The sequence below is a fragment of the Macaca fascicularis genome, chromosome 1 (genome assembly GCF_037993035.2).
Source record: "Macaca fascicularis isolate 582-1 chromosome 1, T2T-MFA8v1.1".
In the NCBI taxonomy this organism is placed as follows: domain Eukaryota; kingdom Metazoa; phylum Chordata; class Mammalia; order Primates; family Cercopithecidae; genus Macaca; species Macaca fascicularis.
Window position 1 is genome coordinate 191,408,865 of NC_088375.1, and position 12,125 is coordinate 191,420,989.

The 12,125-nt window shown below is 54.7% G+C and overlaps 2 protein-coding genes across 8 annotated transcripts; one reads left to right on the forward strand and one right to left on the reverse strand.

The window, feature by feature from the left end:
* Window positions 1–1,169: 1,169 nt before the first annotated feature.
* ELOVL1 (ELOVL fatty acid elongase 1) lies at window positions 1,170–5,770 on the forward strand. 7 transcript variants are annotated; one of them, XM_074009911.1, is made up of 9 exons: window positions 1,170–1,266; window positions 1,553–2,898; window positions 3,553–3,612; window positions 3,797–3,987; window positions 4,165–4,245; window positions 4,379–4,435; window positions 4,526–4,631; window positions 4,713–4,849; window positions 5,034–5,770. In XM_074009911.1, exons 3-9 carry the CDS (start codon window positions 3,567–3,569, stop codon window positions 5,253–5,255), a joined length of 840 nt encoding a protein of 279 aa, XP_073866012.1. In that variant the 5' UTR covers window positions 1,170–1,266; window positions 1,553–2,898; window positions 3,553–3,566; the 3' UTR covers window positions 5,256–5,770. The 7 variants fall into 7 exon arrangements, with proteins under 7 accessions (XP_073866012.1, XP_073866017.1, XP_065380119.1 ...); XM_074009916.1 differs by having other exon boundaries at window positions 1,582–2,898; XM_065524047.1 differs by having other exon boundaries at window positions 1,582–1,685.
* A 206-nt stretch (window positions 5,771–5,976) lies between these two features.
* CDC20 (cell division cycle 20) lies at window positions 5,977–10,192 on the reverse strand. Its single transcript, XM_045372831.2, has 11 exons — window positions 10,163–10,192; window positions 9,773–10,002; window positions 9,531–9,679; window positions 9,348–9,444; window positions 9,072–9,200; window positions 8,780–8,976; window positions 8,576–8,670; window positions 8,210–8,438; window positions 7,926–8,051; window positions 6,863–6,980; window positions 5,977–6,214 (listed from the first exon to the last, which is right to left on the reverse strand). Exons 2-11 carry the CDS (start codon window positions 9,951–9,953, stop codon window positions 6,036–6,038), a joined length of 1,500 nt encoding a protein of 499 aa, XP_045228766.1. The 5' UTR covers window positions 9,954–10,002; window positions 10,163–10,192; the 3' UTR covers window positions 5,977–6,035.
* Window positions 10,193–12,125: the final 1,933 nt, after the last annotated feature.

Genomic DNA, 12,125 nt, shown 5'->3' on the forward strand with positions numbered 1-12,125 from the left:
TGTGCCCAGAGTAGCCCAGATTCCCAAATTCTGTCCACACTTACACAATCCAATCCTGCAAGCAATTATTAGATGGTTGTGTGCTTCTGTTCCAGGGGCCGCTGGACGTAGAAATTCCATTTCACTAAAATCTACTCCGTCCTTTGCACCCACTAGTTGAGTCCAGTTAGTGAGTCTGGAGGTGGGGGCTGGGGTGTAGAATAGATAAATAAATATATAGAGAGCCAGTCCAGCTGTCTGGAGGAAAGCTCGACATTGTCCGCCTCTTCCAATCCCATCAGTTGCCACATCTTCTTTGGTCAGGCTGGCTTTGTCACCTGGTCTCCTTCCTGTGCCCTCCTCACACTGGCTGCCAGAGTAAAATGATTAAGCCAGAGAGACTGCAAGCCCCATGAGTGCAGGGACGTTGGGTGGTCCATAAACGTCTGATGAATTTATGATACAAGCCTGATTATAGTCTCCTCAAAAATCTTTACTGTTTCTCCTCTGCTTCTAGAATAAAAATCAGATCGCTCATTTGGCCTTCACGACCTACTACATTCAGCCGCAGTCAGCTTCATTTCCCTTTTTTCCTTTCACTACCTCGAAGGCCAGTTTAGCCAGTGATTCACTATGCTTGCCCCGGGCCACTTGTATCCTCCCACCTCCATTCCTGGCAGCCCTCGCAGCAGATCCTAACGCTTAGGGCTCCTCAAGTGTACAGGCTCGTGAGGCTTCCCTCCCGCAAAGACCAGTCCGTCCTCAGCACACGCAGTGTGCTCCCGCCCGCCGCTCTGCGCTCACCCTGCAGGAGAGGGAGCTCTTTGAGGGCAAGGCCAAACCCTCCCCCGAGCCCTGAGCTGGGCCTGCCGCACACAGATGCGCGGTCCTGCCGGGGAGCAGTCACCCGGGGACAGGGCCGGGTCCGAGGCTGCACGTCGGGAAGAGACGGCGTGCTCCCGAGGTGGCCAGGCCGCTGTAATCGGCCAGGGCGGGCCCGAGCGGCGAGGGAAGAGGTGGGGAACCCGGGCCGCGGCGCTTCCTGCCGGGACCCGGCGGCCCGCCCCAGCCTCTGCCCCCGCCCCGGCCGAGCCTGCGCTGCCGGCCTCCGGCCCCGCTGGCCGCCCAATCAGCGGGCGCCCCCCGCGCGGCCCGCCCCTCCCCCTCTGGTGACAGAAAGTCGGCCCAGCAGATGAGGAAGTGGCAGGCAGGCAGGCTGGCCCCGGGGACTTCTCTGTGGCCCTGCTCCCTCCAAGCCCTCCGCCGTTGCCCGCCCGGCCCCTACGGGTGAGTCTGGACCTTCCACGGGCTCTCCACGTGCCGGCGCCCCCTGCCTTGCCAGCCCGGCCCAGCTCTGCCCTGCCCTGCCCAGGCTGTGGGAGAGGCTGTTCCCGGAGCCAGTGGGTGGGAGGTCCCAGCTCCCTGGGGCCGGGCCTCGCCAGCACCCTCCCTCCCCCACACCCCCGTCTCTGGCCCCCATTTGCCTACACCCAGGCCTTCCTCCACCACCCGTGCTTTTACCCCTCTCCCTCCTCCTCTCCCTTCCCTCCCCCGGCTCCCCCAACTTTGCCAGGCTCCTTTTCCCTTCGATCCATCTTAAAGGAAGGAAGGGACGGGCTGAGTTCCCCGACGAGGGACACACCCAGATTTTCCTGCAGCTTGGGGAGAGGTCCTCCCAGGAGCCTTGGTCCCTCCTGGTCTGCCGGGTGTGTGGGTTGATCTTGGGGGCTGGTGGTTGAGAGATAACAGGCTGGCTGGCTCCCATGTGTCAGGGAGGAACCTGTGTTGGCGCCCTCGCCCCGGCCTGGGCCCTGCCGGGGATGGGCGGCCAGCAAGCCCGATGGTGGGGGAGCAAGTGAGGAGGGGATCCGAGCGTGGCCAAGCAGCGCGCACACGTGTGTGAGTGGCCCCGCGAGTGAGCCCGTGCGTGTGCCTGGGCGGCGGCCGAGCTGCGTGAGGGCCGGGAGCCATGCGTGTCAGCCCACGGAGGTGCTGGGTGGTGTGTCAGGCAGGAAACATGTGTGCCAGCCCTTGGCGTGGCGCCTTCGCCGTTGGGGGTGGAGAGCTGGGTGAGGGGTGGATGTGGACCGCAGGCTTGGGGCCTGACCACGGTGGGCCTAAAGAAGCCCGGCCTCCTGGAGGTGAGGGGTGTGCGGGGCGGGGAGGTGACAGAGGTGCGCCTCTTCACTTCGCACCTGCACAGGTGCTTCTCTGGAAGCAAGGAGTCTGGGGCACCTGCTCCCCTGGGCCCTGCTCTGTTCCAAGAATGCCTTGTCCCTCAGGGATTGTCAGTACCATGCTCTCCTGGGTCTGGCCAGAGGCTTTTATGTCCCTGGAAGCCTTCCCCCGACATTCCTTTAGGCCCTGAGGGGGAGGGGGCCTAGCCCATTAGGGCCCCTCCCTGAGGGAGGGGAAGATTCCTGCGACCTCCCCCACTCCCCAACCCCCTCACATGCCACTGGCTTCCCTGCCTTCCCAGGAAGGGAAGAGTGACTGTACCCATTCTGAAGTAGGACAAACTGAGAAGTTCTGGCCAGCTTAGGAGAGGATGCTGGGTGTGGATTTTCAGCAGTGCTTTGGGCCGGGGCTGGGGCTGGGACTAGGGTCGGAGGAGGTTTCTGGCTCAGAACCTAGGACCTTAGTTCATCAGGCTGGTCCCGGGTTGGTGGGTGGTGAGCCTGGGGCTTTACTTGGCTTTCCCAATCCTGGTGGGTCCTGCTTCCCCAGGCACTGACCTGTGGCCTGGACCCACCCTCCACCCCATGCGCAGTACAGCGGGGGCGGGCAGAGGGCGGGGCTGCTGCCAGATCTAGTCAGACAGGTGGAGCCGCCGGGGCAGGAGTCTCAAAGAGCCAGGCTCCAGGAGAGGAAGGGCTCTGCGAGAGGAGAGAGGAGAGCGCTGGAGAGGAGAGGCTGGAGGTGAGAGCCCCGGGAAGGCAGAGGAGAAACGTAGGGAGATGAATGTCCCAGCACAGGCAAGGAGGAATCCCAGGATAAGGTTCTGGAGGGAAAAGAAGGGCCCAGGGAGGTGAGAGTCCTGGCAGGGGCAGGAGGGACCCTGGGGAGAAGAAGAGAGTTCCCGGAAGGGTCCAGAGGGACGGGAAGTAGAGAGGGCAGGAGAGGAGAGATTGAAGGGGAGAATCCTGAGAGAGAAGAAAGACCCAGAGCTGGGGGGGTGAGGGACTCGGGTGAGGAAGGGAGACGGATTTCAAGAGCTCCCTGTTGGTGAGAAGGTAAGACTCTCCAATAAGAGACCTGGAATTGAGAGTCCTTTTATGGAGGAAGAGGGGAAGGGAGGCCAGGAAGTAAAACTGTGGAGAGGAGAGGAGAGGAGAGTAACGTGTGGAGAGGAAGGGTAGAACAGCCCTTCCCAGGCAGGGAGGACGTGTGGGGAGCAGATGCCTCAACCAAACTGCCTCCTCCCACTAGTTACCAGTAATTCCTTCCTTTCACTGTTCTGTCCTTTCTGCAATGAGGCATTGGGAGTTTTCTTGTCTGGTTCTGTGTCTTATCTCTGTGGGGTGGGGGTGTGCAGTGGGCTCTGTCTGACATCCACCCTCTGTACCTCCCCAGAGTCCTGAGCCAGGATGGAGGCTGTTATGAACTTGTACCAAGAGATGATGAAGCACGCAGGTAAGACACTGTCCACCAGCCGTTTCCTCTCTTCTTTCCCAGGATCCCTGGATCTAGGGCTGTCTTCTAATGGAGAGTTCCTATGAACCCCTTGACCCTTTGCGACCTGACCTCATGTCTGTAGACCTAATGAAGACCCTTCAAACCCTGTGACTCTTCCTGATTCTTTGACCCTTATTCATAGATCCCCGGATCCAGGGCTACCCTCTGATGGGGTCCCCCTTGCTAATGACCTCCATCCTCCTGACCTACGTGTACTTCGTTCTGTCACTTGGGCCTCGCATCATGGCTAATCGAAAGCCCTTCCAGCTCCGTGGCTTCATGATTGTCTACAACTTCTCACTAGTGGCATTCTCCCTCTACATTGTTTATGAGGTGGGCCCCTGGGATGCTGGGCTTTAATTTCTGTCAGCAGGATAAGGAGCAGGCCATAGAGCCAGAGCATGGCATTTCTCCTTTCCAGAGAGGTTCAGATACATGTCCTTAGCTAGTGAAGGGGAGGGATGGCTGGGAAGGGAGAACTCTCGTGGTCTAATCCACATCCCTTCCTAGTTCCTGATGTCAGGCTGGCTGAGCACCTATACCTGGCGCTGTGACCCTGTGGACTATTCCAACAGCCCTGAGGCACTTAGGGTAAGTAGAGGCTGGGGCTAGGTCATAAGCAACCTGGTAGATATGACCAGTTTGGGGCCTGTGCTCAAGGCCCAATTTAGGGAGGCTCTTAGAACAGCGTATGAGGTCCTAAGGCTATCCCAACTTCTTGCAGATGGTTCGGGTGGCCTGGCTCTTCCTCTTCTCCAAGTTCATTGAGCTGATGGACACAGTAAGTAGTTATATGAGATGTGAGAACTTGTGGGGAGAATGAGGTGGAGAGGCCCAGGTTCTGAATCCCCTTCCCTCACTCTTCTCTCAGGTGATCTTTATTCTCCGAAAGAAAGATGGGCAGGTGACCTTCCTACATGTCTTCCATCACTCTGTGCTTCCCTGGAGCTGGTGGTGGGGGGTAAAGATTGCCCCGGGTGAGTGGTGAAGGCCACTATGGGAAAGGGTGGGCACCAGAGGCTGGACTCTGCTGACCCTGTCTTATTGTCTACTCACAGGAGGAATGGGCTCTTTCCATGCCATGATAAACTCTTCTGTGCATGTCATAATGTACCTGTACTACGGATTGTCTGCCATTGGCCCTGTGGCTCAACCCTACCTTTGGTGGAAAAAGCACATGACAGCCATTCAGCTGGTGAGGGGCTTGGCCTGACTTACCTATAACCATCCCCCCACATTCCTAGCCTGGATCCTCCCTTTATCCAGTCTGTCTCACCTTTGACCCCATCTCTCCCTACTCAACATTTCTCTTTCTCTATATGCTCTTCCCCTCTAGTTCTCTCAGTATTCCCTCTGACCCTGACCTTTATCTATCCTAGATCCAATTTGTCCTGGTCTCACTGCACATCTCCCAGTACTACTTTATGTCCAGCTGTAACTACCAGCACCCAGTCATTATTCACCTCATCTGGATGTATGGCACCATCTTCTTCATGCTGTTCTCCAACTTCTGGTATCACTCTTATACCAAGGGCAAGCGGCTGCCCCGTGCACTTCAGCAAAATGGAGCTCCAGGTATTGCCAAGGTCAAGGCCAACTGAGAAGCATGGCCTAGTAGGCGCCCACCTAAGTGCCTCAGGACTGACTGCACCTTGGGCAGCGTCCGTCAGTGCCCTCTCCACCTACACCTGTGACCAAGGCTTATGTGGCCAGGACTGAGCAGGGGACTGGCCCTCCCCTCCCCACAGCTGCTCTACAGGGACCACGGCTTTGGTTCCTCACCCACTTCCCCCAGCCAGCTCCAGGGATGTGGCCTCATTGCTGTCTGCCACTCCAGAGCTGGGGGCTAAAAGGGCTGTACAGTTACTTCCCACTCCCTGCCTTAAACTTGGGAGAGGAGCACTCAGGGCTGGCCCCACAAGGGTCTCGTGGCTTTTTTTCTCACAGAAGAGGTCAGCAATAATGTCACTGTGGACCCAGTCTCCCTCCTCCACCCCACACGCTGAAGCAGTAGCTTCTGGGCCAAAGGTCAGGGTGGGCGGGGGCCTGGGAATACAGCCTGTAGAGGCTGCTTACTCACTTGTGTCTTAAATTAAAAGTGACAGAGGAAACCACAGAGGCTGTGTGTATACATGTGTAAATGGAGGAGGTGGGGGAACACAACATGCTTAGCCCTGTCCACAAACAGGAGCAATGGATGATGGTCCAGGCTCCCAGAGGACATATCTAGCTCTCTGATCCCAGTAGAGTAGAGCCCCTAGGAAGGCTGCTGGGATCATGAAAGAAGAGGGATTAGCTGAAACAGATTTAAAAAAAAAAACATGAAGGGAGACATGACTTTATTAGAAAAATAAAAAACAACTGAGGTGATGGGTTAGTCTTCAGCGGATGCCTTGGTGGATTAGGCTGCTTTTGGCTGCACTGGCCTTCTCCCGCTCCCGCCGCCGGGCAGGGTCCAACTCAAAGCAGCGCCATAACCTCAGGGTTTCATCTGCTGCTGCGGATGCCACTGTGGCCCCATCTGGGCTCATGGTCAGACTCAGGACCCGGGATGTGTGACCTGGAGCAAATGAGAACAGTACATACGAATGTTGATGCAGCCATAGCCCTCCCATAAAGGAGGCACATGCCTCCCTTTTTTTCTTTCTTTCTTTTTTTTTTTTTTTTTTAAAGACGGAGCCTTGCTCTGTTGCCCAGGCTGGAGTGCAGTGGCGCAATCTGGGCTCACTGCAAGCTCCGCCTCCCACTCCTGCCTCAGCCTCATAAGTAGCTGGGACTACAGGCGCCCGCCACCATGCCCGGCTACTTTTTTGTATTTTTAATAGAGACGGGGTTTCACTGTGTTAGCCAAGATGGCCTCTATCTCCTCACCTCATGATCTGCCCGCCTTGGCCTCCCAAAGTGCTGGGATTACAGGTGTGAGCCACCACGCCCGGCCTCCTCTCTTTTTTCAATGGTGTTACTGAGATATAATTCACATACCATAAAATGCATCCTTTTAAAGTGTACGGTTTAGTGGTTTTTAGTATATTCACGAAATTGTACAACTGTTAAAACTAATTCTAAGACATTTTCAACACTTCCCATTACCCTCTCTCCTCAGCCCCTGGCAACCATTAATGTGTTTTTCTGTGGATTTGCCTATCCTGGACATTTCAGTCATACATTATGTGGCCTTTTATGTCTGGCTTTTTACCTAGCCACTTACCTTTGAGTTCAGCCACCTTGGCCATGGTTGGGTACTTCCAAATAACCAGCTGGTTCTGTGCAAAGCCATGGCCTGAGATGAGCTCCTTGTAGTGGGGAGACCAGAGGATGGAGCACACCTGTGGAGAGGAGCCGGTGTGGGCATGACATATAGCCAAGGCTACTTAAGTTAGAACTGAGCCCATTCTAGTGTTAGGCACCCTGCCATGTGCTCCAGACTCAGAGTTGAATGATCACAGTCCATACAAAAGTTCCTTGAGAGGCAAATTATAGACACTCCCTGACGTAACCATTTTTTAACTTTACAATGGGTTTACTGGGACTTAAATCGGGGAGCGTCTGTATTACCCATTGTACAGATGAGGAATCAATCAGAAGGAAGTTCAATAGGTTGCCAAAGGTCACATTCAAGTTTAGCAGATGATGGAGCCAGAATTTTAACTTGGGCAGTCTGGCTCTAGAGTCCATATCTACAGTGAAGGCTGAATGTGAGGCGAGTGGAAGGAGAGAGCCTCAAGCATCTTTCTAATGGATTTGAATTATATGCCATAGGTGATGAGAAGCCATCACAGGTTTAAGGACAGTATAGTGTAACAAACCACAGCATGGAGGATGCATTGCAGGAGATAACAAAGAATGCTTGACACCAATGAGGAAGCATTGTGGTGGGCCTCCACTGGGAAGGATGAGGCTGAGGGGAGGGGACAGATGTCAATGATATTTTAAGGTAAAACTGATAGATCCTGGTGAGGAGGATGAAAAATTCTAGGAGGTTTTTCAGATTTCTGAGCAGGTTCTGCCATTCCAAAGCAATGTGACAGAGGAAGGAACATTCAGGGAGGCAAGGGGAAGTGAAAAGGTTAATTTGGGACAGATCAAGGTAGTGGTGCTTATAGGACATGGGATTGGAGATAGCCACAGACTGCTGGAAATGAAGCTCATGAGTTAGAAGTTTGGGAATCACCAAGGCACAGAGTTGGTGAAGACATTGGAATGGATGCACTCTCGATGTGGATGCCCAGTAAGAATGCATGTGGGAGAGGCAGGAACAGGCAAAAGATTACCTGGGAATGGGCATCCACAGCACTCAGACAGGCCCCAGAGCACACGTTCCAGATGCGAATGTGTCGATCACTGGTGCCCCCTCCTGTTGCCAGGACATTGGACTGCCAGGGACACCATGCTACGGCCTAGATGGGATAAAGGTGGGGTCAGCAGGTACTAGAGCTAGACAAGGAGCTCTGGGGGTCACAGATTAACCCAGTCCAATCCTACCATCCCTTCTCCCCTTAACAGTCCCCAGGTTATAGGTGAGGGTCTGCAGAGGCTTCAGCCCAACCCTACTCACCTTGACAGCCCCTTGATGCTGGGTGAATGTCTGCAAAGGAACCCAGCCACCCTCTCCAGGAGCGCTAGGCCACACGTTGACCAAGTTATCATTGCCACCACTGGCCAAATGTCGTCCATCTGGGGCCCAGCGCAGCCCACACACTTCCTGGCTATGGCCACTCAGTGTAGCCACATGGTGTTCTGCTACCCGAACATCATGGTGGTGGATGTGGCCAGAACGTGAACCACTGGAGGAGGAAAGAAGGGAATCAGGTTCTGTGGCAGCACCAAATGCAAGCAAGCCAGAGGTGGTTCAATTTGGGTGTACAGTCAAGGGTAGGGTGGGCAAATATCAGACTACCATAGACCAACAAAAACCACTGACCTGGAGAGGATATAGCTGTTCCAGCTTAGGGAGCCCACTCGGGCAGAGTGACTGGTCATATTTCGAAGCCGTTTCTGCTGCTGCACATCCCATAGCTAGAGAGAGAAGCCCACTAGGATCAGAGATTGGGACTTGGCATTAATATCCTCCAGCTGTGCAAGCCTATTGGGACTGGTGTGAATGGCAGCACAGGACATGTCTCACCTGCACCTCAGCACTGCTGGTGCCCACAGCCAAGTAGTTGCCCTCTTTGATCCAGGCCACAGAGGATACATATTCCCCAGGCTGCTCCATTTGCAAAAGCTGCAGGATGTCACCAGAGCTTGCGCTCCACAGGTACACACTGTTGTCCAGTGCCACGGCCAGTACATTCCCAGAGCTCCAATCCACAAGGTTCAGGTCTGTCAGAGGCGGAGAGAAGAGCATGAGCTTCCTTGTTTGTGTGGTCCCAGGCCCTCTTTCTCCATCCATGAGGCAAAGGTAAGGATGCACTTACAGTAGTCATTTCGAATTTCAGGGGCATCCAGGATGCGGTCTGGCAGGGAAGGAATGTAACGGCAGGTCTTCCGGCTGGAGCCAGGAGTGGCCTTTTGGCTGTAGAGTACTTTCAGTCTGTTCTGGTAACCTGTGGCAACAGAGTGGGTCCAGACGCTGGGAAAATCAACACCTCCCTTGCCCTCAGTCTTAGATAAGAAGAGCAGACAGATATCTGTGCTCAGCCCTGGAGATGAACTGACACCTCCCTCCAGGAACCAGGAACTTCGGGTCTTACCCTCTGGAGCATTTTGTGGTTTTCCACTGAGCCTAAGGATCTTGGCTTCCTCTACATCAAAACCGTTCAGGTTCAAAGCCCAGGCTTTCTGATGTTCCTGGCATAAAGGGTAGTGGAGAAGCAAGATGGTATTATCCAAAGAACAGTCGGGTCCCGTGCCTTAAGCCCCTCTGGGACACATACCTTCTTGGTGGGCGTCTGGCTGTTTTCAGGCTGGTTCTCCTTGCTCAGGAGGAAGCTGGCCACCTCCATCTGGGCAGCACTGCGATGGGGGATATAGCGGTCACCGCCAGGTTTGCTAGGAGTGGTCTGAACCTTGGAACTGGATTTGCCTGGGGCGGAGAAAGAGAAGACAGTCTGACCAGGCTCCCGGGGGAGAAAGTATGAAGGCTGCTCTCACCCAGTCCCTTTGGCACCTCACTGACCAGGAGTTCGGCCCGGAGTTCTGCCGGCGCTGTGGGATCGGTTGGCGGCCCGCATGGGTGAGGGGGCCGGGCCTGAGGCTTCCTTGGCTTTGCGCTGCCAGCGCGCAGGGGGTGCATTGGGGATGGGTGCATCCAGCTGAAGCAGCGAGTGCAGGTCACTCTCGAACGCGAATTGTGCCATGGGAACGCCCGCAGCGGGAGGGGTCCTTGCAGTTGGTGCCTGCGGAGCCCTGGAGGAAAAGAGGCGACGGTGCTCAGGGGACAGCAAAGGACCCCTTCGCTCCTGGCCGGCCACACAATCAGGGCCACCCTCGGTTGCTGCCCCTTCTGGCCTAGCACCCCCTCCCCCTGGCCACGACCCGAACCAGGCTCAGCCCCGCCGCCTCTCACCGTGCCCTCCCGAGCAAGTTGCAGTTCCGAGCGGCTTTAACACGCCTCGCTTACGCCTCTTAAACTCTCCGCTCTGAGCGCCCATTGGCTCCTTCAAAACCCAACCGTCGCAACCGTTGCCCTCGCCCATTGGCCTCTCCGGCGAAGGGGGCGGGCCTTCCGGGGCAAGTCTCAGCTATCACGAGAGTCCAGCCGCGGAGCGCGATTTGAAGGGTGAGAGAGGGGCTGGGAGCCGGCCCCAGAGAACTGGTGCTGAAAAGCGGGCGGGGCGGGCCCGGGGTGGGCCTGCTCTGCCTCAGCGTCCTCGAGTTGTCCCGATTTGTTCCTCTGCGTCCCCTCTACCGCCGCGAGCTCGGAATGTCTGGCCCCCCGTGCTTCAGGGTCCGAGAGCCTGCAGAAGTTCACACTTAAATCCTAAACGAAGGTCATATTTATGATGCAGAACTCGGTGCAGAACCCGATGGAGGTGACCAAGGCGCTTGAGCTGTTCCTAGAAGGGAAAGGAGAGCCGCGGGCGGCAGCGGGACAGGGGACGGAATTGGGAAGCTAGGGAGCAGGAAGAAGGCCAGAGCTGCTTAGGGTACATTCCACTTTTGCTTGGCGCCGGGTAGGAACCCTGCTAGAAAGGAAGTAACGTGTGTTTGTCTTGTTTGCTGTTGTTGTTACAAACAGGGAAAATGAGTTTGAAAAGGGTGAATGAATTCCTTAAGGTCAGGAAAAAGGATCGGTATTCAAACCTGCCTATCTGGAAGATAAGCTTAGACTGCCCTACAGGAGGCACTGTGGCTTACCCCCTTGGGGCTTTAAAGAGATGTGAGAACCTTAGAGATCCATTAGTCTAATCTGTGCGTGGTGCACCCTCCCCACCCCAACAACAAATCCATATTTTACAGATGGAGAACCGAGGCCCAGGGAAGGGATGTGCCCGAGGTCATACAAAGAAGTTTGTGGGAATCCAGGTCTGACTCCATTCAGTCCAGTGCTCTAATAATGACTTGAGTGAATTGTATGAATGTGCTCAGGGGTGGAGCAGCAATCATAACAATAATAATGGTACCATTTATGGACCATCTAACTGCTGTGTTAAAACAGTTTACAGGCCGGGCGCGGTGGCTCACGCCTGTAATCCCAGCACTTTGGGAGGCTGAGGCGGGCGGAACACGAGGTCAGAAGATCGAGACCATCCTGGCTAACACGGTGAAGCCCCGTCTCTACTAAAAATACAAAAAATTAGCCGGGCGTGGTGGCGGGCGCCTGTAGTCCCAGCTACTCCGGAGGCTGAGGCAGGAGAATGGCGTGAACCCGGGAGGCGGAGCTTGCAGTGAGCCGAGATAGCACCACTGCACTCTAGCTTGGGCAACAGAGGGAGACTCTGTCTCCAAAAAAAAAAAAAGTTTACATACATAATCGAGTTCAATCCTTAATCCCAATAAGGCAGATAGATACCCTATCTTCCCTTTACAGAAAAAAGAAACTGGGTCAGAAAGATTAGAAACTTGCCCAAAGGCTTGCAGCCAATAATAAGTAGGAGAGCCCAGGATTCAAACTATCTGACTAATCCCTGCAATCCTAACAATACGCTATACTGTCCCAGAAAGAGGCTGGAAAAATCAAGTTTTCAATCATTAGCCTAAAGTCCACTCTGATGCTGACAGATAACGTTATTATCTTTGACTTGAAGACTTTGCATTCTCTATTTCTAATTACCTTGGAAAATGAGGAATTGGATATACTTAGGTTAGAGGTGGGGAGTTCCCAGAAAACATAGAAAAGTTTGTCTCATGTCAAGTTGGTCAGGGTCTTAAATGTCAAGCTAAGGACTTTGGACTTTATCTGCTAGGCATTGTGGAACCTGTGGGGTTTCTGTGTAGGAAAGGACCAAATAAAACATATCTGAGCGGGGGAATATGGCAATAATTTGCAACTTCTGGACTAATGGTAGCTGTAGAGAGGGCTAAAGGGT

Bases quoted from the DNA above. Each gene is read 5' to 3' on its own strand.
- CDC20 (XM_045372831.2), bottom strand. From the start codon at position 9,953: ATGGCACAATTCGCGTTCGAGAGTGACCTGCACTCGCTGCTTCAGCTG. The intron at 8,977-9,071 runs GTAAGTGCATCC...CGCCTCTGACAG, and splicing joins TGAAATTCGAAATGACTACT to ACCTGAACCTTGTGGATTGG. The intron at 8,671-8,779 runs GTGAGACATGTC...TTCTCTCTCTAG, and splicing joins CCAGCAGTGCTGAGGTGCAG to CTATGGGATGTGCAGCAGCA.
- ELOVL1 (XM_074009905.1), top strand. From the start codon at position 3,567: ATGGAGGCTGTTATGAACTTGTACCAAGAGATGATGAAGCACGCAG. The intron at 3,613-3,796 runs GTAAGACACTGT...CCTTATTCATAG, and splicing joins AGAGATGATGAAGCACGCAG to ATCCCCGGATCCAGGGCTAC. The intron at 4,436-4,525 runs GTAAGTAGTTAT...CTCTTCTCTCAG, and splicing joins TCATTGAGCTGATGGACACA to GTGATCTTTATTCTCCGAAA.